At 32.7% G+C, this 19,685-nt stretch overlaps 2 protein-coding genes across 2 annotated transcripts in view; one reads left to right on the top strand and one right to left on the bottom strand.

The window, feature by feature from the left end:
• Nucleotides 1-7,795, bottom strand: part of LOC144839273 (uncharacterized) — a 36,808-nt gene extending 29,013 nt beyond the window's left edge. Inside the window, exons 1-7 of the mRNA XM_078694588.1 lie at nucleotides 7,586-7,795; nucleotides 6,720-6,956; nucleotides 4,212-4,309; nucleotides 3,434-3,532; nucleotides 2,724-2,912; nucleotides 2,454-2,561; nucleotides 166-267 (exon numbers count right to left, since the gene is read on the bottom strand). Of these exons, the coding sequence (XP_078550714.1) occupies nucleotides 166-267; nucleotides 2,454-2,561; nucleotides 2,724-2,912; nucleotides 3,434-3,532; nucleotides 4,212-4,309; nucleotides 6,720-6,956; nucleotides 7,586-7,641 (889 nt within the window). The 5' untranslated portion in view covers nucleotides 7,642-7,795. The remainder of the gene's footprint in view (nucleotides 1-165; nucleotides 268-2,453; nucleotides 2,562-2,723; nucleotides 2,913-3,433; nucleotides 3,533-4,211; nucleotides 4,310-6,719; nucleotides 6,957-7,585) is intronic.
• Nucleotides 7,796-13,030: 5,235 nt separating this feature from the next.
• Nucleotides 13,031-19,069, top strand: LOC144839994 (uncharacterized). The gene is made up of 3 exons (XM_078695605.1): nucleotides 13,031-13,259; nucleotides 15,386-15,522; nucleotides 16,365-19,069. The coding sequence occupies exons 1-3, from the start codon at nucleotides 13,220-13,222 to the stop codon at nucleotides 16,644-16,646; spliced, it is 459 nt and encodes a 152-aa protein (XP_078551731.1). The 5' UTR covers nucleotides 13,031-13,219; the 3' UTR covers nucleotides 16,647-19,069.
• Nucleotides 19,070-19,685: the final 616 nt, after the last annotated feature.

The following is a 19,685-nucleotide window of genomic DNA, read 5'->3' as shown; positions in this document are numbered from 1 at the left end:
AATAAAAAGAAATATTCATCTAAAAGAAATTGATTTGCTACATAAACTATGTTTAAAAAGGTCTTCATAATGCTATAAAAAAACACACAAATTTAGTGTTACAAAATCAAGCTTTTAAAAATAAAGATTTAAGGATAAGGAGTATGCTGAATATTCAAAACCTACTGTCAATTTCAGTACAGTATCTGCCTCTGTAACCTTGTGTACATTCACATGATTCCGGTTGGTTACAAATGCCACCATTTTCACATGGTATTGTACAGATTGCTGAAAGAAGATAATCAAATATCATTTGTAAAAACTGAAACATGCAAAACCTTGAAAATCTATAGGAAAATTTAGATCATCCATGAAAACATAATTTGTTTCAGGAACACAATGCTTGGTTCTCAACATCTAGTCCATGAATAAATTTGTATATACTAAATAGGTTCTGCCTACATAATGGTTCTCGAATACACAGTAATTTCAGCGTAAAAAAGCTGGCGATTTTAAATGTATGTAGGCCTACTGCAGGACTATAACACATTGTTACACTACAGATATACAGAAACGAATGAATAGACAACTGAAATTAGCACCCTGGAATTACTTTTTACTGGAAAATAAAAAAATTAAATTTCATATACATTTTAGGGTAAATTCATGGAAAGTCTGTTTTTCAGCAGCTTAGGGAAGCTCATTAATATTCATGAGATATTCACAAAATCACGTCATCAGTGGATTCCAAACTCACGACGTCATGTACGTTATGTTTGTCAACTAATTTACATCTCTCTCCCTGTCAAATACATTTTTTGTAGATTTTCTAAGCTAGGCCTAAAGTGTAACAATAACAGTAGCATATATTTATTTGAAAATTTAATGAAATACAAAATTTAGTACAGATCATGGAGTCATAAAAATTATACTATTTTTATACCTCTATAGTACAGATCGTATTATCGGCTTCACGTACTAGCCTAAATCATTTTTTTTTTATGGGTGAGAGCCATTCTGACTAGGGATTCCATGCCACGATGGCTACGTTAAAACATTGGGGCCCATGGGTCTAGCTAGCCTACTAGACGATTGGCCCATAAATAACAAAACTCAGTGGATTCCAAACCCATCCTATCAACCAAACTCCTAAACAATCTAAACCTAAAACGTTCTACAAAATCGGCTGTAAATATTGAGGCAAAACAAGGTCCGAGCGTCGTCCACACGTTAGTGTCCCGATTGTCTAAGTAGGCCTAAAATAGTTTACTCTACAAAAAAGCGGATACTGCATCAAGCAAGAAGACCTAGCTAGTAGGAAGGAGACCTAGACAATCCGGCCCAGTTAAAAATTGAGCTAGCTAGTGTAGTAGACCCTATGCGAAAGGATACTACGAGGCATTTTACTATAGGCTACACTTATTAAAATTAACAATACTTATGTTTACAAATATTCCAACTCTCTCATTCGAGAGTAAGTCAGTGCGAAAATCGGCAAACGTAAAGTGAAAACATATCTAATTTTTCACTGTTTTGATGAATTTCCATAAAATGATAAATGGGAAGAACGACTAAATATACATCAGATAAGCATAATTTTACAAAAGTAATTGATATGGTTAATGATAACGAGTCGGCGGAAGATCGACCATTCCACAAATTTTCCTATTCTATAACACAGTGTCATATCGCCGTAGCTGCACTTGCAATTTTGGATTCACTTCACAGCCTTCGTTCTGCTTCACCGCTCGCTTATAATAAGTGAAACTTTTACCGTTCAAGAGAAAAACAATTATATTTTATATTTTTTACTATTCATTTTAAACCCGGAACCCCCCTTTGAAAACAATTATCGTAGAAGGAGATAGGTAAATGCGAAGCATCCTCGTATTATTGTGTGCGGGTAATTTTCAAGATGGACATCCATTAGACATACCACAATGGGAAAACACCCCTATTTGGGGCAAATCATTGAACCTAAATTCGTTTTAATCATCAATAACTAATCATCTAAGTAAATTTAATTAGTAAAAATGGTTACATCAGGTGGTTAAAATCAGTACCGAACATATGAAACAACTTTATATACCATCGGGTAAACATTCTAGAAGTAATGCACGATTTACCGAATTTTTGCCCTTATGTAAATTTATATATATATTCCAGTTATAGTACTCTTCTAAGAGAGAATTATGCCAATTTTGGTTTATCCATGTAAAAGTAGGCACAAAGTAGACTTATTATTATATTTGTTAATTTCTAGCATCAGGTAAATAAAGGAAATCTATAACAGGATGCTGATATAGGAACTTCCAGTCCTTTGATCTTACGATTGGTTTCTACAAATTCATACTGGTTTCTGTTTAGGGGCGTGTAATTGATCGACACGCAACCACACATAAAACCTTTGATCTAACAGAGCTCAGCATCCTGTTGTTAGATTGACTTGGGTAAATTCATTCTATAATACTTACGATCATTGCACAGAATACCATTCCAGCCATCATTACAAATGCAAATACATCCGTCACTTAGTTCTCCATGTGCACAATCTTCCTCACATGCACTTGTATCTGCGATAACTTTACAAAAAAAGCGATAATAAATACATGGCTGATACGGTTTTATTAAAGTTGTTGGTAGGAGAATTTGCCCAAACAAATTATCATGAGCTACTAGGCCTATTAGTGCTGCTCTAAACTGAAAAGGAAAAAGGGGTTCATTCAAACGCCTTGGCTACTTACGATCAGAACAAGTCGAGCCTTCATATTCTTCTGTACACCGACACTCATTAGGGTTAATGCATTCACCACTGTTTTCACAAGCTGGGTCACAAACTGGAAGACAAGGACTTCCTTCGTAGCCAGCGTTACATGTACATTCACCCGGGTTGGTGCATTCTGCATTTTCACCACATTCTGGATCACATAGAGCTAAAATTAAAAGAATAAACACAAAGTGACTACAGACATGCATGTAAAAATTTGCAATTACAATTTATCTATAGGCTCTTTAATAAAGAATAAACTACTTTAATTATGTTAACACATATTTTTACAATGTTTTCAATGTTGCAGTTACTGAGGACTGGCATGCGTTGTCAGCATTTGATAGCCTTAATTGAGCATAAACTGCAATGCAGACAGTGGGAAGTACTTCAAAGTTTGTGTTAACATTATTGATGGCCAGTGAAATTAAATGTTCAGTAAAAAAAACAGATTTACTGGACAGGCAAGCCAGTAAAAAACAACCCTAAGCACAACCCCTGCAGTTAGTCAATTTCATGTTTTATTTGTCTGTTTTTGGTTGGTTGTTTTTCGTCTTTCCTCACCTTTTACTCGATATTATTTCTTTTTGTATTTTACAGAAATTTGAATAAATGAATAATAAAATAAAAATAAATAGTTTGAGTGGGATGTAATGTTTTTCCTGCATCTTCTCTCATGCCACTTACCTTGTGCACAATACTCTCCTGTATAGCCAGTGGTGTCACAGTTGCAATGATCTGGTTCATCGCACACACCTCCGTTCTGACATGATGATGAGCATACAGCTGTTAATGAAAAAAAAATATATCGTGTACAGATGATCACAAGTTACTATTTTACAGTACGGTAAAGATTCTACATATTTAATGAAACAACACATTATTTATGTCATCTAGATGTAATATCAGATTCTAGAAAACTCAAATATCTGAGTTTTTTTGTTCTAGAAAACTCCACAGCAGGAATGCTGCCGCTTGAAAAATGGATTAAAAATATAACAATAATATAAAAATATTTATAATACTTTTTGACAATTTCACAATATTCTTTAATTACATGCCAAAGCCAAGGATTTTATTTAAAGATGTATTGTCTCTCTGAAAAAATAACATTTTTTTGTTGAATATGCAATTTTAACATTATAAAATAGTTATTCACTAGTTTTACCAAAAATTGGATGGAAAAAAAAATTCACTTAAAAGCTGTTATTAAAGCAAAAATGGTCAAATTGTCTGCCAGCCAATTGGTGTTTGGATGAATTTTAACATTTTTATGTTGCCTTTTTTTATGATTGAAGTAAGTGAAAACATTACTTTTTTTTCTACAAAAGTGATTAGCCTAACTTTATGAAAGCTGCAAAATGGACCATTCATTCAAAGTTTAATTTTATCAATCTTCATTTTTCATGTTTCAAACATTTTTTCGAATGAATTAAAGGCATCTAAAAAAAAAATGAATTCTTACGTTCATCACAGTTTTCTCCTTGCCAACCTGCACAGCAAACTTGTTGAGGGACTTCATTTACTTCAGTGTTGGTAACATCAACATCCACAGCCACAGCTCTGAATCAATACAGATTAATAAATTAGACATGGAGGGGTGTTTTTGTTTCTCATTCTCAGAGAGTTATGCCACTTTATCCCGGTAAGCTAGAGGCAGTTTTTCTTCACTAAAATATGAAACTTCATGAAAATGGAATCGTTATGAAAATGAATAAATAGACTAGCCAATTTTCATTGAATATATATTAAGAGTTAGCTAATAATTAATAGGCTGTTCGTACGACGTAGGCCTAGCCTCTAGGCCTATATTCACTTAGCTTTGGTATTAATATTTAGTAGGACCTGTCACTCCAAAATCAGTCCGGGCCAAAATCGGTCTTTTTAAGGCCTAGCTAGCTTGGAATACTAATAGTAGTACTAGATAGGCCTAGTAAGTGTAGCAGGCCCCTAGGTAGGCCTAGAGTAGCCTAAAAGTATGCCATTGCCTGGGCCTCTCTATTATAATATTGATATTGCAGACATAGGCTAGGCCCTATATACTATATACCGCAATGAAAATTTGTATTGTTGTACCATGGTGGCTTAGATCAAAAGTTAGTGATACATAGATAGCGTCAGTGAGTCATAAATAATTGTATAAGAAAAAAATGTCTTTACACGCCGAGTCTTTAAAGTTTAAACTCCCACCCCTACCACCACTACCACAACTCACCACCACAGTTGTGTGTGTGTTTTTGTTTACGTTTGCCGAAAGCTTGCCTCGCGCCCTCTCTCGTACAAAATCTTACTCTGCTGAGTCGTGGTCGCAGTGGGGGATGGGCCTATCAGTATTTTTAATTAATTGGGTTAAAGATTTTCGAAATATTATTCAAATAGAACATTCCAATCAGTTATACTTTGATTGATCTTACACACATTTAGGATTTATATATATCGTGATATTAATTTTCATAGGCTGAAAAGTAAGAATCACCGCAGCCGTATAGGTACATTCATTAATTATTAACGGTTTATTAATTAATTATGATCATATGATTGAAGGTGGATCGTCACAATCTTCATTTTTTAATTTTTTATGTTTATGTTTATTGTTTATATCATAATAACAGAAAAGGACCTCTCATCCACTCCTGGTCGTATATTCCCCCAATCACACAGCTAAGAAAAACCCAATATAAAATCTAACAATGTTCCTATAAGTCACTGCCACTTAAAGATGTATTGCTCCCCCCCCCCCCCCCAAAAAAAAAAACCGTTTAAAAAAATTGTAGTTTAAATAAAAATATAAAAAAATATACATAAAAAGACAAAATAAACTGTTTAATTCAACCAAAAAGCAATTGTCTGACTGTCAATTTGACTACTTGTTTTGCTTTTAATTAATTTTTTTCAGGTAAATAATTTTTTTTTTCGATTTTTTTTAGGTGAAAGTGAATAACGTGTAATTAAAATGACATATTTTCAACAACAAAAAATTTTGTAATTATTGTTTAGGGGACAATCTATCTTAAAGGTACGTAAATATGTATACTGTAGGCCTACAGTACTTATTTTAAATACTTGATAATTAAGGGAAATATCTCACACATACTTGATGGACGGTGGGCTTACAAAATCGTTGGAATAAAGTGTGTGAACTGTATCGAATTGTAGTGCTTGTCTGCATATACAACTTATCCCCCAACCCAATCTGTCACCTAACCTGGCATTAATTTTAAATGTTCCCCTAGTAGTCATATTAAATTCATAAGTGTTATTAGTTAAAATAACTATAGCGAGGCATTTAATGAATTGGCAAACTGCCTTAAAATACATGTTTCGAGAAACTATTCTTATCATCAGAAGATCAGAAAACAACGCCTAAAGAACTTATATATACCAATAGGACGGGTTGTATGTAAATAAGAGAGTAATTAGCATGATAAAACAACAAGGAACGTAGGCAACAAACAATCATATGGCAAGCGTGACGCCTAAGTTATAGATTTGTTTGTTCAAGGAAGGTTTACTCCACGTGAGTTCGGTGGAATCATTCATGATTTATCTAACAAATAAGTGTTATTATTGTTTTTCTTTTGTATTGTTGCTTTTATATATGATTTGTAAATATTATACACCTGTGATAACAACTATAGGTCTTCAGTACCTGATGTTGAAACACAATGGTTTGTAATGTAAACTCTTTACTATATATTTTATGTTTATTTTTATATACCTTTTTTAAATTATCAACTCAAACCTATGATACTGTAGGACAATTTAATACAGTACCTGTATTACCATGTTGATAATGATTTTTCTTTTATATTTTTGCAAATAGTTTAAGAACCTGTATCCGTCATATAATGTATTGTTTTGATGTATTATGTTAATTTGGATGCACCACTTCTGTGTGTGCCACCGATGCAAAGGTGTCATTTCTTAATAAATTATTATTTTTTTATTAGATTAAGTGAAACGAAACACTTACCTCAAAACTGTACATTGGCCATTTCCTATTTCCTGAAGATTAGAGTCACCCTCTATTGTTTCACCGCAGTTAATGGTAACAGTTTGGAGTTGAGTCTCGCTTTCAACTTGCTCGACTTCTTGGCTCACTTGAACCAACTCTGTACACCAGTGACCACCCGGCGCAAGCGGGGCAACTTCCTCGACTACTTCATCACCAGTATCAGCCACAGTGACAATTGTCTCTGTGCTTTGGCAGCTGAAATATAATTGAATTTAATTGTTAGGAAAGTGTGAAATAAAAAACAGGGACACATTTGTCCCGACGTGACATTTGTCTCCACTTAGGATTTAGGCATATTATAGTAGGGCCTACTGTTTTATTTTTATTTTTCTCAGTAAATACTATATTTACAGCCTTTATATTCAAATTATCTCTTTCATTACCAAACAACGAAGCTTACCGTACTCTTCTCAAAACAAAATAAATCAAGTGTTATTTTTTTATCCTTACGGTATAGGGCCTAAACCTAAATAAATTACCTTATGAGCCTAATCAATTACGCGAAAATTGATTACTCCAACTAGTAGGCCTATTACTATCTGTTGCGATATTATAAATTGTGTTCCACGAGTCCATAAGATTCAGAAGACCGCCCCGCCATCCCATTCCCTTTTGTTAGGGATACTCAGTTGGGAACAACTAATAACTTGGTATTAAGTAGAATTTCCTTGCTGATACTACTCAGAAGGAAGATATTTTGATGTCAATGAGCCACTGGCCTACACATTGTTGAATAAATGTCCTATGCATCTTGCTTAGGAACGAACAATTAACGTATAATATAAAAAGAACTCAATAAAATACAAATATGAAGTTATATTTACCTAGCCAAATAAAAAAGGCTTAATGTTAACGCCAAGAAGAACGCCTTCGGCGCCATTCCTCCGCGGTGTATAATCCTTTGTTTAAATAAAATTATACGATATTGACAAGCTAACCTTTCTTAATTAACAACACGATATTAATTATCTTCTATATGAAGATGAATTCGTCGATTTCGAACCAAGCGAAAGGAAACTTGGTTCTATACAGTTCTATACGTGCCGACCGTTTTTTATACTAACGTAGATTTTGTATTGATCAGAGAAAAAGGGAGCTCATTGATTGGTCAAAACTTTCTAGAAAGTGCCTATAGAAAATAGTGAACGTATTTTCATTGGCTGAAAATCAATCAGAACAGTTGTTTTGTAATGACAGTTTTTGTAGAGTATTACATCGATTTTACTGATTTCAGTGAACAGATGGTAGAATAAAAGAAAATTCAATAAAATCAATCGTTATTAAGCCTTTTGAACGCTTTACACAGTAATTCAAATCGAATACCGGAGGATTTGTAGTAGTCAATTATAACATAGGCCTACAATGCAATTATTTGCCTCACCGATTAAGTACTAAACAAGAATCTATGAAAATAATTTCAATCAATGAAAATAAAGTACTCATTTTCATTATTAAATAACATCAGAATACATTTTTAACTATAGTGAATTTGTTGGGGAGGGATTCAAACAAGGTGTGTGACTGACTGAAGAGAAAGTGAGAGCGACTAGAGAGAAAGATCGGGTATAGCTCAAAACTAAAATTTCTATAGACAAATTTATTTCCCCACACCTTTTATATTAAAGCCGCCATCCAGGTGAAAACCTGACGTCATACGATTTTATCCGTTTGACTTTAAATGAGTCTAACATAATATAAACCTACACACTGGGCATCACTCAATGCACAAGGAACAGAAGAATACAATTGCGACTTAACAAAATCTTACTTTATATATAATATTATATAAAAAACCATCAAATTTAGGACTTGTAAACTTTATAGGCCGAAACATAATAAGAGTAGAAGAGTATGTCGATAAATGACAAAATAGAATTGTTTAATGTGGTAATCAAAACTTGTTAAACTTTTAATTTTATAGGACTTTTTTTCTTGTGTAAATAGGGAAAAATGAAGAAATACCCTATACTTTATACATTTTCTGTTTTTTTTTTTGTTTTTTTTTATTCAGTATATTACACAGAGGCGCCTTACAAGATGGAACCACCTTAGCTTCAAGGCGCCTCAGATTAACAAATACAATATTTTAAAACAAAAAAAACAGAAACATCAATCAAATCTTCCAGAATTAACAAGAAATTGTTGTACATAATAAAATAATAAAGCATTTTTACAATTCGAAAGAAGATCGGAACCAAAAATAAAAATTTCACTTAAACATTTCAAATTATACGTTAAAGAAAAATCCTTGGCTAAGATATCCTCAATAATTGAGTTAGCGCTTACAAGTAGAATATCTCTTTGTGTATTATAATTAGGGCAGTAACATAAGAAATGAAGCGGATTCTCAACATTAAAGCCACAAGAGAATAAATGAGAATTGAGACAACTGAAACCAAGTCGGATTCTAGTGTGAATTTGGTTAATCTTCTTATCACCTGTATCATAATACGAACGTTTTTTTGTTTTAAACAAATTTTCTGTTTGTATTTTCTCATGTCCCCGCTGCGTCGGTTTTGTTTTCACTTTATTGTATACCATATTTCAATACTGAATAATAATAATACAAACAAAATCTTACTTTATTATTAGATTTTAATAGAAAACAAAGATGAATTTCTATTTATACAAGGAACAATTTACATTCGGTGAAAGTATGTTCTATTTTCACTTCATGAAAATATTTGTAAAATTGAACTCATCAACATTCATTATCTGTGAATTATTAGCCTAATAAGGAGGCAAAGAAATGACAAAAGACAAATTATTTCATATGTTAGATTATTATGAACCAGTCCGGGTTACCAAATGAATGAATCTAGAATGTGTGTATTGTATATAATACACACATTCTCGAGTAGAGTAGTAGTACAGTAGTTATTAGGCCTATCCTATTTTTCAGAAGGCTCTATATTTATGATTCTTTATAAAAATAATTAACAACCAAATAACTGCAACCCGGAAGTATGTATTCTATCAGTGGATTGCTAACGGTTGACTGAAGTTCTTTTGTCGCTAATTAAAGCTTAATTAAGCCAATATAAGAGAACATTCATAAAGTGTGATAATCAAGTCTGCTATTGCTAGTATCGATTTTATTCAATCAATGCAATATTTTGAGGACAAAAAATTGCACGAATCAGCAAGATTAAATATGCTGATATCAGTAAGTTCCTGATTTTGAAGTGTAATACTTTAAGCTGAAAACATAAAAACAACTTGGATGTAAGATTTTCGATACTATTTTTTTATTTCATTAAAGTCTCAATGATTGGCTAAAACATATCAGTCACTCATTGGTTAATTCAAATATTTTTATGCTTTTGGTGACACTTTTGTAAATTTGTATGGCCTACTGTATATGGAAAAAGAGCCATGCTAATCAGATTCTTGAACATCGAATTCTCAAAATGTGTTCTATTTGGAGTTACATGCCTCGTACTATTTTATTTGTTATATTCAATAGGTCTTAATATAAAAAATCAGTATCAAGATGTCTTACAAAATACAACCACTTGCTACAAAAAATGTTACGTGTAAAAAAATGACAAAAATGCTAAAACGACTTTTTTTAAATATAATAAGGGAATATAATTTTTAAGAATATTAATTGCAATGTAGGCTTATAACAATTTCGAAACATGTTCGCAAATAGAGAGCTCCCTATTAATAGACAGCAGTATAGCCACATCAGTGTGAACGAATATGCTTTAATCGATTATTCAAAGTTATTTAACACTATTGCAAAATCATGATCGATTCTTGTTGATTTTGATTAATAATTCTTGTCACCTTCCTATTAAAGTGAACTAACGTCATTTCATTGTAATAGAAAATGGGTTAGGCCCTAACGAAAACAAGAAAACGTTATATGATTGATGATTGCGCAAACAAATTTGAAACATCTTCCCATAATTATAATATCAAGCATTATCCGTAGGCTTACATAAGGTTCCATTGTGCAACACGAACCCATACGACTTCTCTTACAGGACCTCCAAAACGTTTGACCTATACAATATTTAACGGTCATCAGTTATTAATTTTAAGTTCTCATCACGCACAATATAGGTCTAAAATTGAAGACAATCACATACAATAATCATCTCTCATATCAAGCATATAAAATTCAAATTCTGTCGACCTTAATTACAGGAGAAGTATTATTTAGTGTGTTACATGTGACAGTACATGTAATATTCGAGAGACAAACGAGGACCAGGTATTTGTATTATGTAACATCTGTTTAGCATATCTGTACTTGTAAAGATGATAAAAATCAACTTAAATCGAACATATACGCAAGATACTGTAATTTAAAGAAATCCAAGTCATCCGTCACTTTCGGTGACGTGTAGACCTCAAGATTACGTCCAAAAGGAAGTCAAACGTTTAGATATTCAAGGTACTGAAACCAAAATAATATTATATACGCGGGTGCCTTTGGGAAACGACTTTTTAAGGGACCGTGCAATATAGTATAATAATGACGGATGCATTATGATGACTAATGGTGATGATAACACCGATAAAGATTATGATAATTTTCTACGGGTAAACCGTAGTAATTAAACCAAAATATGAATGCATCTACCGTAGGCCTATTTTGTTTGTAGCAATCGGAGCGAGGCCTAGATAACTTGCTATATCATTTTATGAGAACATAACACAATACACAATAACCAATAAAATATTACCGTATGCATCTTGATGTATATTCATAATTGTAGCAACGTCACGGATCATCAATAGCTGATTCAAATCCAGAATATATCATAAGTAGCAACATGACTCAATTTCCACAGAACTGTCTTGATAAATAAGTCGGAATGTGCACCTTGTAAAGCATTTCACTGCCTTTAGATGCTAATTATTTATGAAATGGACACATGGTATGGATACAATTAATAATAATAATAATAATATTACAATTGAAAATACAAAAGTAAATATTTGTCAATTGTGACGTCACCACTTCATTTTGGGGGATAAATATTATATAATATTAATATTTAATAGGTTAGAATACCAACGATGGTCATACAAATTAACCAATGGCACACATTCGCTTCATTCGGTAAGAATTACAGAATGATTTTAATCGAGCAAATATGTTTTCTTTGTATGACTATAATCATAATCATATAATGATTAAAAAAAGAAAAAACAACACAGTAATGTAATACAGTCAATTCTATACACTACACCATGCAGCTGGCTTCATATTTTTGGAAAGTCGGAATAATAAAAGTAGAGGTTCAGACGTTTTGGACCTAAAAAGGGTCCGGGTTTGAAAGAGTTTCCTGTTTTCCTGTTTGTTTTTGAGAGGTGATTAAAACAAACATTCAACCCAGTAATAACACTTATTAAAGTATTTTTCCTCAAGGCCTTTCTTGATATAAATTTATTGGTTGTTTCACGCAGAAAAAGTACCATGAGAGAGGCCTACGACACACCTGGGCCTTCGTACCCACCAGAACAAGATATTGTACAAAAAGTAAGAATTATGTACGTATAAATTAAAACGTGTAAAGCTCTGTCTACATTATCAAACTTTATGCGACAACAAAATGGGATTTGCCCATATGGACCCGGTGACGTCATATCACTACCATTTTTGGGAAAATCACACTTTTTTTGTAAAACTAGTTTGATAGTGTAAACGGAGCTTAACGACTTGTTCCCTCTGGAACGCAACACAACGTAACGACGTAAACGTTACTAACTCAAGCAAATTTACAAGCGACAGTTCGATAAATCCATCGCTTGTGATTTGTCAAATTACTTGCGTTGCGCATGATACATCCTTCTTGCGTTGCGCTTACGTCCTTGCGTTGCGTTTACGTCCTTGCGTTGTGCTTACGTCATTTGCGTTTCGCTTACGTCCATGCGTTGCTTCAGTAGAAATCAAGCTTTGCGGAGCGGTGCAAATTCAGAAAGCAAGTCCCAATTTATTTTTTTTTCTGGAAGGATTCGAACACGCGAATTTCGTTTACAGGGTGAGTACAATGATTATATATAGGCTACCATACCGTTTAATAGGCTATATCATTTTTTTTAAATCTGTGTTGGCGGATAACAAAGAGTTCCTTTAATGAGAGACTAATGAGGAAATCGTCATATGGGAATATAGTTTCTGTGAAATGAAGAAGAAGAATGCTAAGAAATACAAATATATCAGTATACTCATCGTTCAATACTGTATACAGTATCTATCTAAAAATCTTCAGTATTATTAGATAACATTTTCATTCGAGCTCGGCAGACTGTCTATTGGTTTAAAAAAATGACATTCACACTGCTATAATGAGAGGTTGATGAGCACGAATCCCCTGGGAGTGCGTCCCGTGACACCCAACCACTCTAATATTCATGAGTACGCGTTCCAACTGACTTCAATCTGACAATCTCCAAATTCTGAGTTGTAATTTCTTCTGACGTTTCGATTCTAATTGAACATGGAGGCGAACAGATTTTGCGACGTGTTAGCCATTTTCGGTAAGTAACGGTTTGAAAATGTGTTCATGATCTGGTATTTGTTTTTATATATCTGTCTGTTTCAGACTGATTACTTAGTATGTAAATATGCAGAACAGTTTATGATACAGGAATCAAAAGCATAAACACATTAGCGATATAGATCCAAGGATGTTACAGATTTAGAAAATAGGCTTTTGTCAGCATAATGTACGGCGCGGAATATTATATTTGAATTATAGGCAGACAATTTTTATATTACAATTTTCATCACGTTTTAGGAGTTGACGATGCTGTTATTAACGCTATTAAGACTTACTTATAGGATGCTGTTACATGTTATAAAATTATTATCATCATGATTATTATGATTCTTGATCATTGATCTTGTAAATGGTTACTGTACGTCTAGCACCGTTAATATATTCTGCTGTCAGTTTTAATTAACTTGACTAAATCTTGGAAAAACACGTCGAGTCCTTATGGTAATTGCTATATTTTTAAACGTACAAAACAAAAAAGGATGCTACAACGAGATACATTGCTTACGCTCGCGCTCACGTGCTGATGATAATGTACAGGTAGGCCATATCCACGTAGTGTGCACGTGGACGTAAATGATTGTTTTAATAAACATTAAAATGTACACAAATAGGCCTATATTATGTAAATGTAACTGAAAGTTATCTCTAACGTAATTACCGGCATTTTAAAAAAAATAATGTAATTGGCCTATATCACATCAAATATCATATAACATAATCTAAATTATTTAAAAAATAATTTAATTCAGTAACTGCATACGACATAGGTGGACCCAAAAGGATCCACCCGGACCGGTCCTTCCTCCCCCACCTCATTAAAAAAAAAACGTTGGGTTAATTCAGCACTGTGTTTAAGCATTAAAAAATCCTAGATGTAGCCCGATAGTATACTGTATTCATTTTGAAATACAGTTGCCATAGTATTGGATCTAAAGCTTAGTCTATTTTATTTATTAATTATTTATTTATTTTTTTTTTTTATTTATTTATCTATTTATTTATTCTTTTTAAGGTATCTTAGTTAATGTAACTAGTTTTAGTGGGCCTCCTATCACAAGCCCCTTGGGATTTCTTGGAGGTCCCTTTCATCGTTTAAAGCATGTTTTACTCCTCACTTGTTTTTGTTTGTTTATGAGATGAATAAAGAGATTTATGTTATGTTATGTTATGTCTTAGTTCCCACTAGGACGCAACGCAATGACGTAAGCGCAAAGTAAGTAATTTGACCAACTACAAACGATGGTCAATTCGATTTGCGTTGCGTCCTAATTACCTATACTAGGCAATGACTTTACAAAATACAAGAATTCATCACATAATCTTGTAAAAAAATGTTTGAAGTTGATTCAAATATCAATCTATCTCGATATTATGTTGTAGTAAGAAATTACGTTTTTAAAGCTGAAAGTACTCGCTCAACTGTAATTGTATCTCGTTTTAAATTACTGTTATATCACGACATGTTGACTTGAGCTATATATTGCAATATACAGTATAAACATATACAATTTTAAATCATATTACATGTTCATGCAATATTTTATACTTTTTAAATTAGTATTAAAATTTAAAGTGTCATTTTATGCATATCAAATTGCAAGTGTCTTATTTTATATTACCAATTGATGGATACTTTTACATATACATATGTGTAGGTATGCCTACTGATGACTGAACATAGGATAAGATAGCAGATCTCTTTATATAATGGTGTATGCTGTAGGGTGGAAGGGTGAAAGGGAGAGTTGGGTGATTCAAATATACCATTTTGTACCAATTTAAAATGCATTTCTAGTGTGGTAGAAGCTAGCCTTACTTTATTATTTATTATATTGTTCAGTTTACACGCGAAGCGACACGCGTAAGCTTTAAATTAAATTGACACTAGCTCTGTTTTCACTATCATACTAAGTTTGACAAAAAAAGTGTAATGTGCTCAAAAATATTGTAGTGATATGCCCAAATATGGTAGTGATATGACATCATCATGTCCATATATGGGCACATCACACTTTTTTTAATCACCAATTCGATAGTGGACAGAGATATCCTTAGTGTGAACCGACCTTAAATTTCTTCATGATTATATTTTCCCTTCTGCAGTAAGCCTACTGTCATTATTTCATAAAGTGACGTCACTACAGTGTTATACCTGCGATGCTTACTTAGAGTTTGGAACACCATGTACTGTTACTGAACAATACTCTCCACAGATCTTGAATTGCTCAAATAAATGTTATGTGAGTAAATTTTGTTTTTTTTTCTGTCTGACTATAAAGCTGTAATCCTTACACTTGTTGGAACCAAGCTTTTAACTTGGTTCCAACTAGAACGCAAGGCAATGACGTAGACCCAACGCAAGCGAGTTTTGACCAATCACACGACTATTTGAATAATCCATCGCTTGAGATTGGTCAATTCACATTGCGTTGCGTTACGTCCTTGTGGTGCGTCCTAGTGGGAACAAAGCTTAAGTGTGAGTGGGCATAATGAAGGTATATCGAATAATTTTCCCTCTCCAAACAATTACCGATTTGTACATTTTTTTGTCTTTTGTTTCGCTCCTATCTTGTCAATTGTTTTATAACAATTGCACACATACAATTATAAAATACTACATATGACACATCACCATTCAAGGGAGACCCATTTTAAGGGGAAACCTTTCGAACGTAACGAACAATAATGGGCACTTTGTTGAGTCCGAAAATACTACTGCCACTGTAAGCAATGACATTGTGCATTGTCAAGTAAGACAGAGAAAGAAGGAGCATTTAAGTGTCCCTATTAGGCGGGGAGGGGGGTGGAGGTGCATATCATTCCTATTTGTTATTTTTTTCCTATTTTACCGTATAATTATTGTTGTCGTGATACCATCAGAACAATTGTCATTTATAGCAACCTTTTTTTCTAAAGCTCCATCTACACAATCAAACTAGTTTGAAAAAAAGTGTGATATGCCCAAATATGGTAGTGATATGACGTCATCGTATCCGTATATGGACACATCACATTTTTTTTGTCACATAAGAGTTTGATAGTGTAGACAGAACTTTAAAAATAAACATTGTTCTTTTTTCAGAGCGAAGTAACTCGAGTGGGTAGTTGCATCATCAATTTTAAAAGGGGTTGCACATTATCGAACGATTGCGAGGAAGAAAGCGAATGTGCAGAGTTTATCCAAGTCGGAACCTGCCGAAAATGTTGTACTGAAAATAACTGTAACAACGAAGACGCAATGGCAGTCGTTCCAGTCCCAGAAACGAACCCCACAAACTCTGCCACCGTTTGTGCATTAAATTATATTTTGTCTATAGGCCTAAGTACCATATTATGTTTAATATCAAAAAGTGTTATTTTCTAGGTGACCCTACGCACCAACTCACATTTTATTGACCATCAATAGACGTACCTAACGCAGTCAAGTTTGTACTGTCAGTGGGATATCCTAGGTTCAAATGTATAAGTGGAACTATTGTGATTTATTTGAGACAACAATCAAATACCTCAGGATTCACTTACTCCTCTCCCCGAGCCCCTGAAAAACTTTGAAATTCCTAACGCCCTCCGATTCAATTCATGAAGTACAGACCCCACCAAGTCAGCCAACTTGTTAAATTTACATTGCATAATCGTTTGTTGATAGCTATTAGAAGCTATTATTGATTTCTATTGATTTGAATACACGCATGCTAGGGCATTGCAGGCAATGCCACGAACCCATATTTGGTAATTAGGAATTATCGCGCGTAAATGATCATTAGTCTGAAGAGGTGCTCTAAACATTATGAATATTGATAATTGTGACATAGTTTAACATTTAGGAGTAAACTATGTAAACTAACTATGTAATTATGTATATGATAGTAATAATTTAACGTAATGACAATTTCTGTACACTACAGTGTGACAATAATATCTAGTTTATCGAACCAAACCTTCTCCAGAAGGCTAACCAAGTGTTTCTCTTATAATTTATTAAATATAAATTATATAATATTATGAGTTCGCTATATTATCGTCTGCCATTTATCGCGTAAAAATCCATACGCGCTCGTCACACTTGATAGCTTTTTGTACTATAAATGACTCGGTTGATGAAATATTGACAGGAAACGTGTCACACTGTAATGATTTCTTAGCTCGTGTCAGTATTTAAGATTACTATATTTTCCCTTGTGTGTAGTTTTATCTACGTAACTAACAAATATATTTTAAACAAAATGTCAGTATTCATAACTGATAAACAACTGGGCTTGAGAATGAATCATCTGTTGAAAAAAAACAGATAATACACCGTAGATATGCGTAACGTAATGACGTAAAGTTAATATTTTATGAAGCTAAAGCAAAATTGTACAGTAGACTTTCAAATTAATACAATCGTTGGTGTAAAGTGTCTCAAAGATTCTAATAATGTTCGACAGGTATTCACATATGTATATAGGCCTACATAATGTTCATACCCAGACGCCTATAGAGCATAGTTTTATAACAGAGCATTATAGTATCATGTTAATGTTTGTGTGTAATAGTTTGTGATTGATATTTTGGTCGTTTTATGTGTATAAATAAGCATGGTTTATGCGCTGTGTTTAATTTCATTCGTACTTACTGTATGTATAAATCATTTATGTTTAGTAGTATGTACTTTAGTGATATGTACTACTTACATTCTGCATTGTAAATAATCAGGAAGGTGTATAATCCTTCATAAAAAAACTAATGCATAGAAACAGCCGCAGCACGAACACGGTTTTATAAAGGCTAAAGAGCGATCATGGGAAACACTGGTCGTATCCACTATTCACACGTAGGCTAAGTGAAACACTTAAAATAAAAATCTGCTATCTGAATGAATACAATTTAAGGGGAATACTTCAATAGTTATTGAGTGATACTTAATATTGAAGGGAAATATCTCACTTAAGTAATTAATACGGCCATGGTGATTACACAAGCTCTTTACTACTAAAACTAAAATAGGCCTATCAGTGTATTATTTCACAATATTAATACAAATAAAATAATAATAGGGAGCTTTCGATTTGCGAAGAAAAAAATTGATATTACATGGCCTATTTGTTCCAAATCGTTGCCCAATATCGAGTTATATTTTTCCGCGACGACCAGACAACCAAAACGTAATGATATGTCTAGATAACAGAATCCAAGGTAATAATAATCGATGAAATTAGGTCCGACGACAGGACAAAATTGTCACATCATATTTGTAGGCATAAGTTTTACAAATTTAAATTTACATATTATTAGTTTAGACATTTACAAAAAAAAGATAATTAGACATTCGTTATTTGTTTCGACTACTGCGTTTGAGTTATTTTAAATTAATTAAAATTTAAATTTAAAATTGAGAATTTAATGTTAATGTTGTCAAATTTATAAAGCGCTTTTAACAATCAGCAGATTGTCCCAAAGAGCTTAAAATAAAAATTAGAATTGGAAAGAACAGATTAAATTACAAAGCACTAAAAAGATGAGGTTTTAAAACTTTGACCTAAGGCAAAGGCGCGATCATTTTGTACTTTTTGTTCCATCTAGTCGCCATAGGTTTGCATACTGAAAAGCTACGTGTAAGGTGGAAATATGATTGTGATTGGTTATGAAGTGAATATATTTCGCTGTTTAATTGGAAGCCAGTGGCATTTATTTTTTTAATTTATTTGATATTAATGCCAATTACACGATATAAATTATTGTTTAAATAAAATCAGTTTTCAATGTTTTTTGTTTATATAGCAATAAAGTAAATCATTAGAAAAAGTATATTTATTTGTAAGAATATTCTTAAAAGTCTATCCATGATTGACTGTGATTTAGCATAACAATTATTATTTAAAGGCAATACTTTTCATAATTCTGTATTTGTTTCCTTTCCTAGACTATGGGAGCAAATACCAAATTACATAAAAGATTCACAAACAATTTCAATATTTAAGGCTGCTCTAACAAAACACTATATTTCATGTTAATGTATAATTTATTTGTATTTTTCTTGTATATGGTTTTATCTTTAACTGATTGTATTGTATAGAGTGAGTGCAGAATCTGTTTGGGCTTTAGCCTATTCTCATTCCTGGTTATTTTTACATTGATGACCGAATAAATATTATTATTATTATTATTATTATTATTATTATTATTATTATTATTATTAAAGGTAGACATACACAATAACCATTATATTTCTTGATCAACATTGCTTACTGTGCACTGTGGTTGAGTAAACACAGAAAACAGTACAGAATTCACAGCGTACAATATGTTGTTGTTGCATTTGTTGGTTCATTAAAATCAGACAATCATACAAAGTTAACATATCAGGTCAATCAGTACAACATGATCTACGCTATCATAGCAAACAAACAGTGAATTTCAGATG

This window comes from Antedon bifida, chromosome 4 (assembly GCF_963402885.1).
Source record: "Antedon bifida chromosome 4, ecAntBifi1.1, whole genome shotgun sequence".
In the NCBI taxonomy this organism is placed as follows: Eukaryota; Metazoa; Echinodermata; class Crinoidea; order Comatulida; family Antedonidae; genus Antedon; species Antedon bifida.
The sequence above is the reverse complement of the archived record's forward strand: the minus strand, read 5'-3'. Positions and strand labels throughout refer to the sequence as shown.

Coding starts and splice junctions, on each gene's coding strand:
- LOC144839994 (XM_078695605.1), top strand. CDS start 13,220: ATGGAGGCGAACAGATTTTGCGACGTGTTAGCCATTTTCG. Junction 13,260..15,385: donor CGACGTGTTAGCCATTTTCG/GTAAGTAACGGT, acceptor TCCCTTCTGCAG/TAAGCCTACTGTCATTATTT. Junction 15,523..16,364: donor ATTGCTCAAATAAATGTTAT/GTGAGTAAATTT, acceptor TTCTTTTTTCAG/AGCGAAGTAACTCGAGTGGG.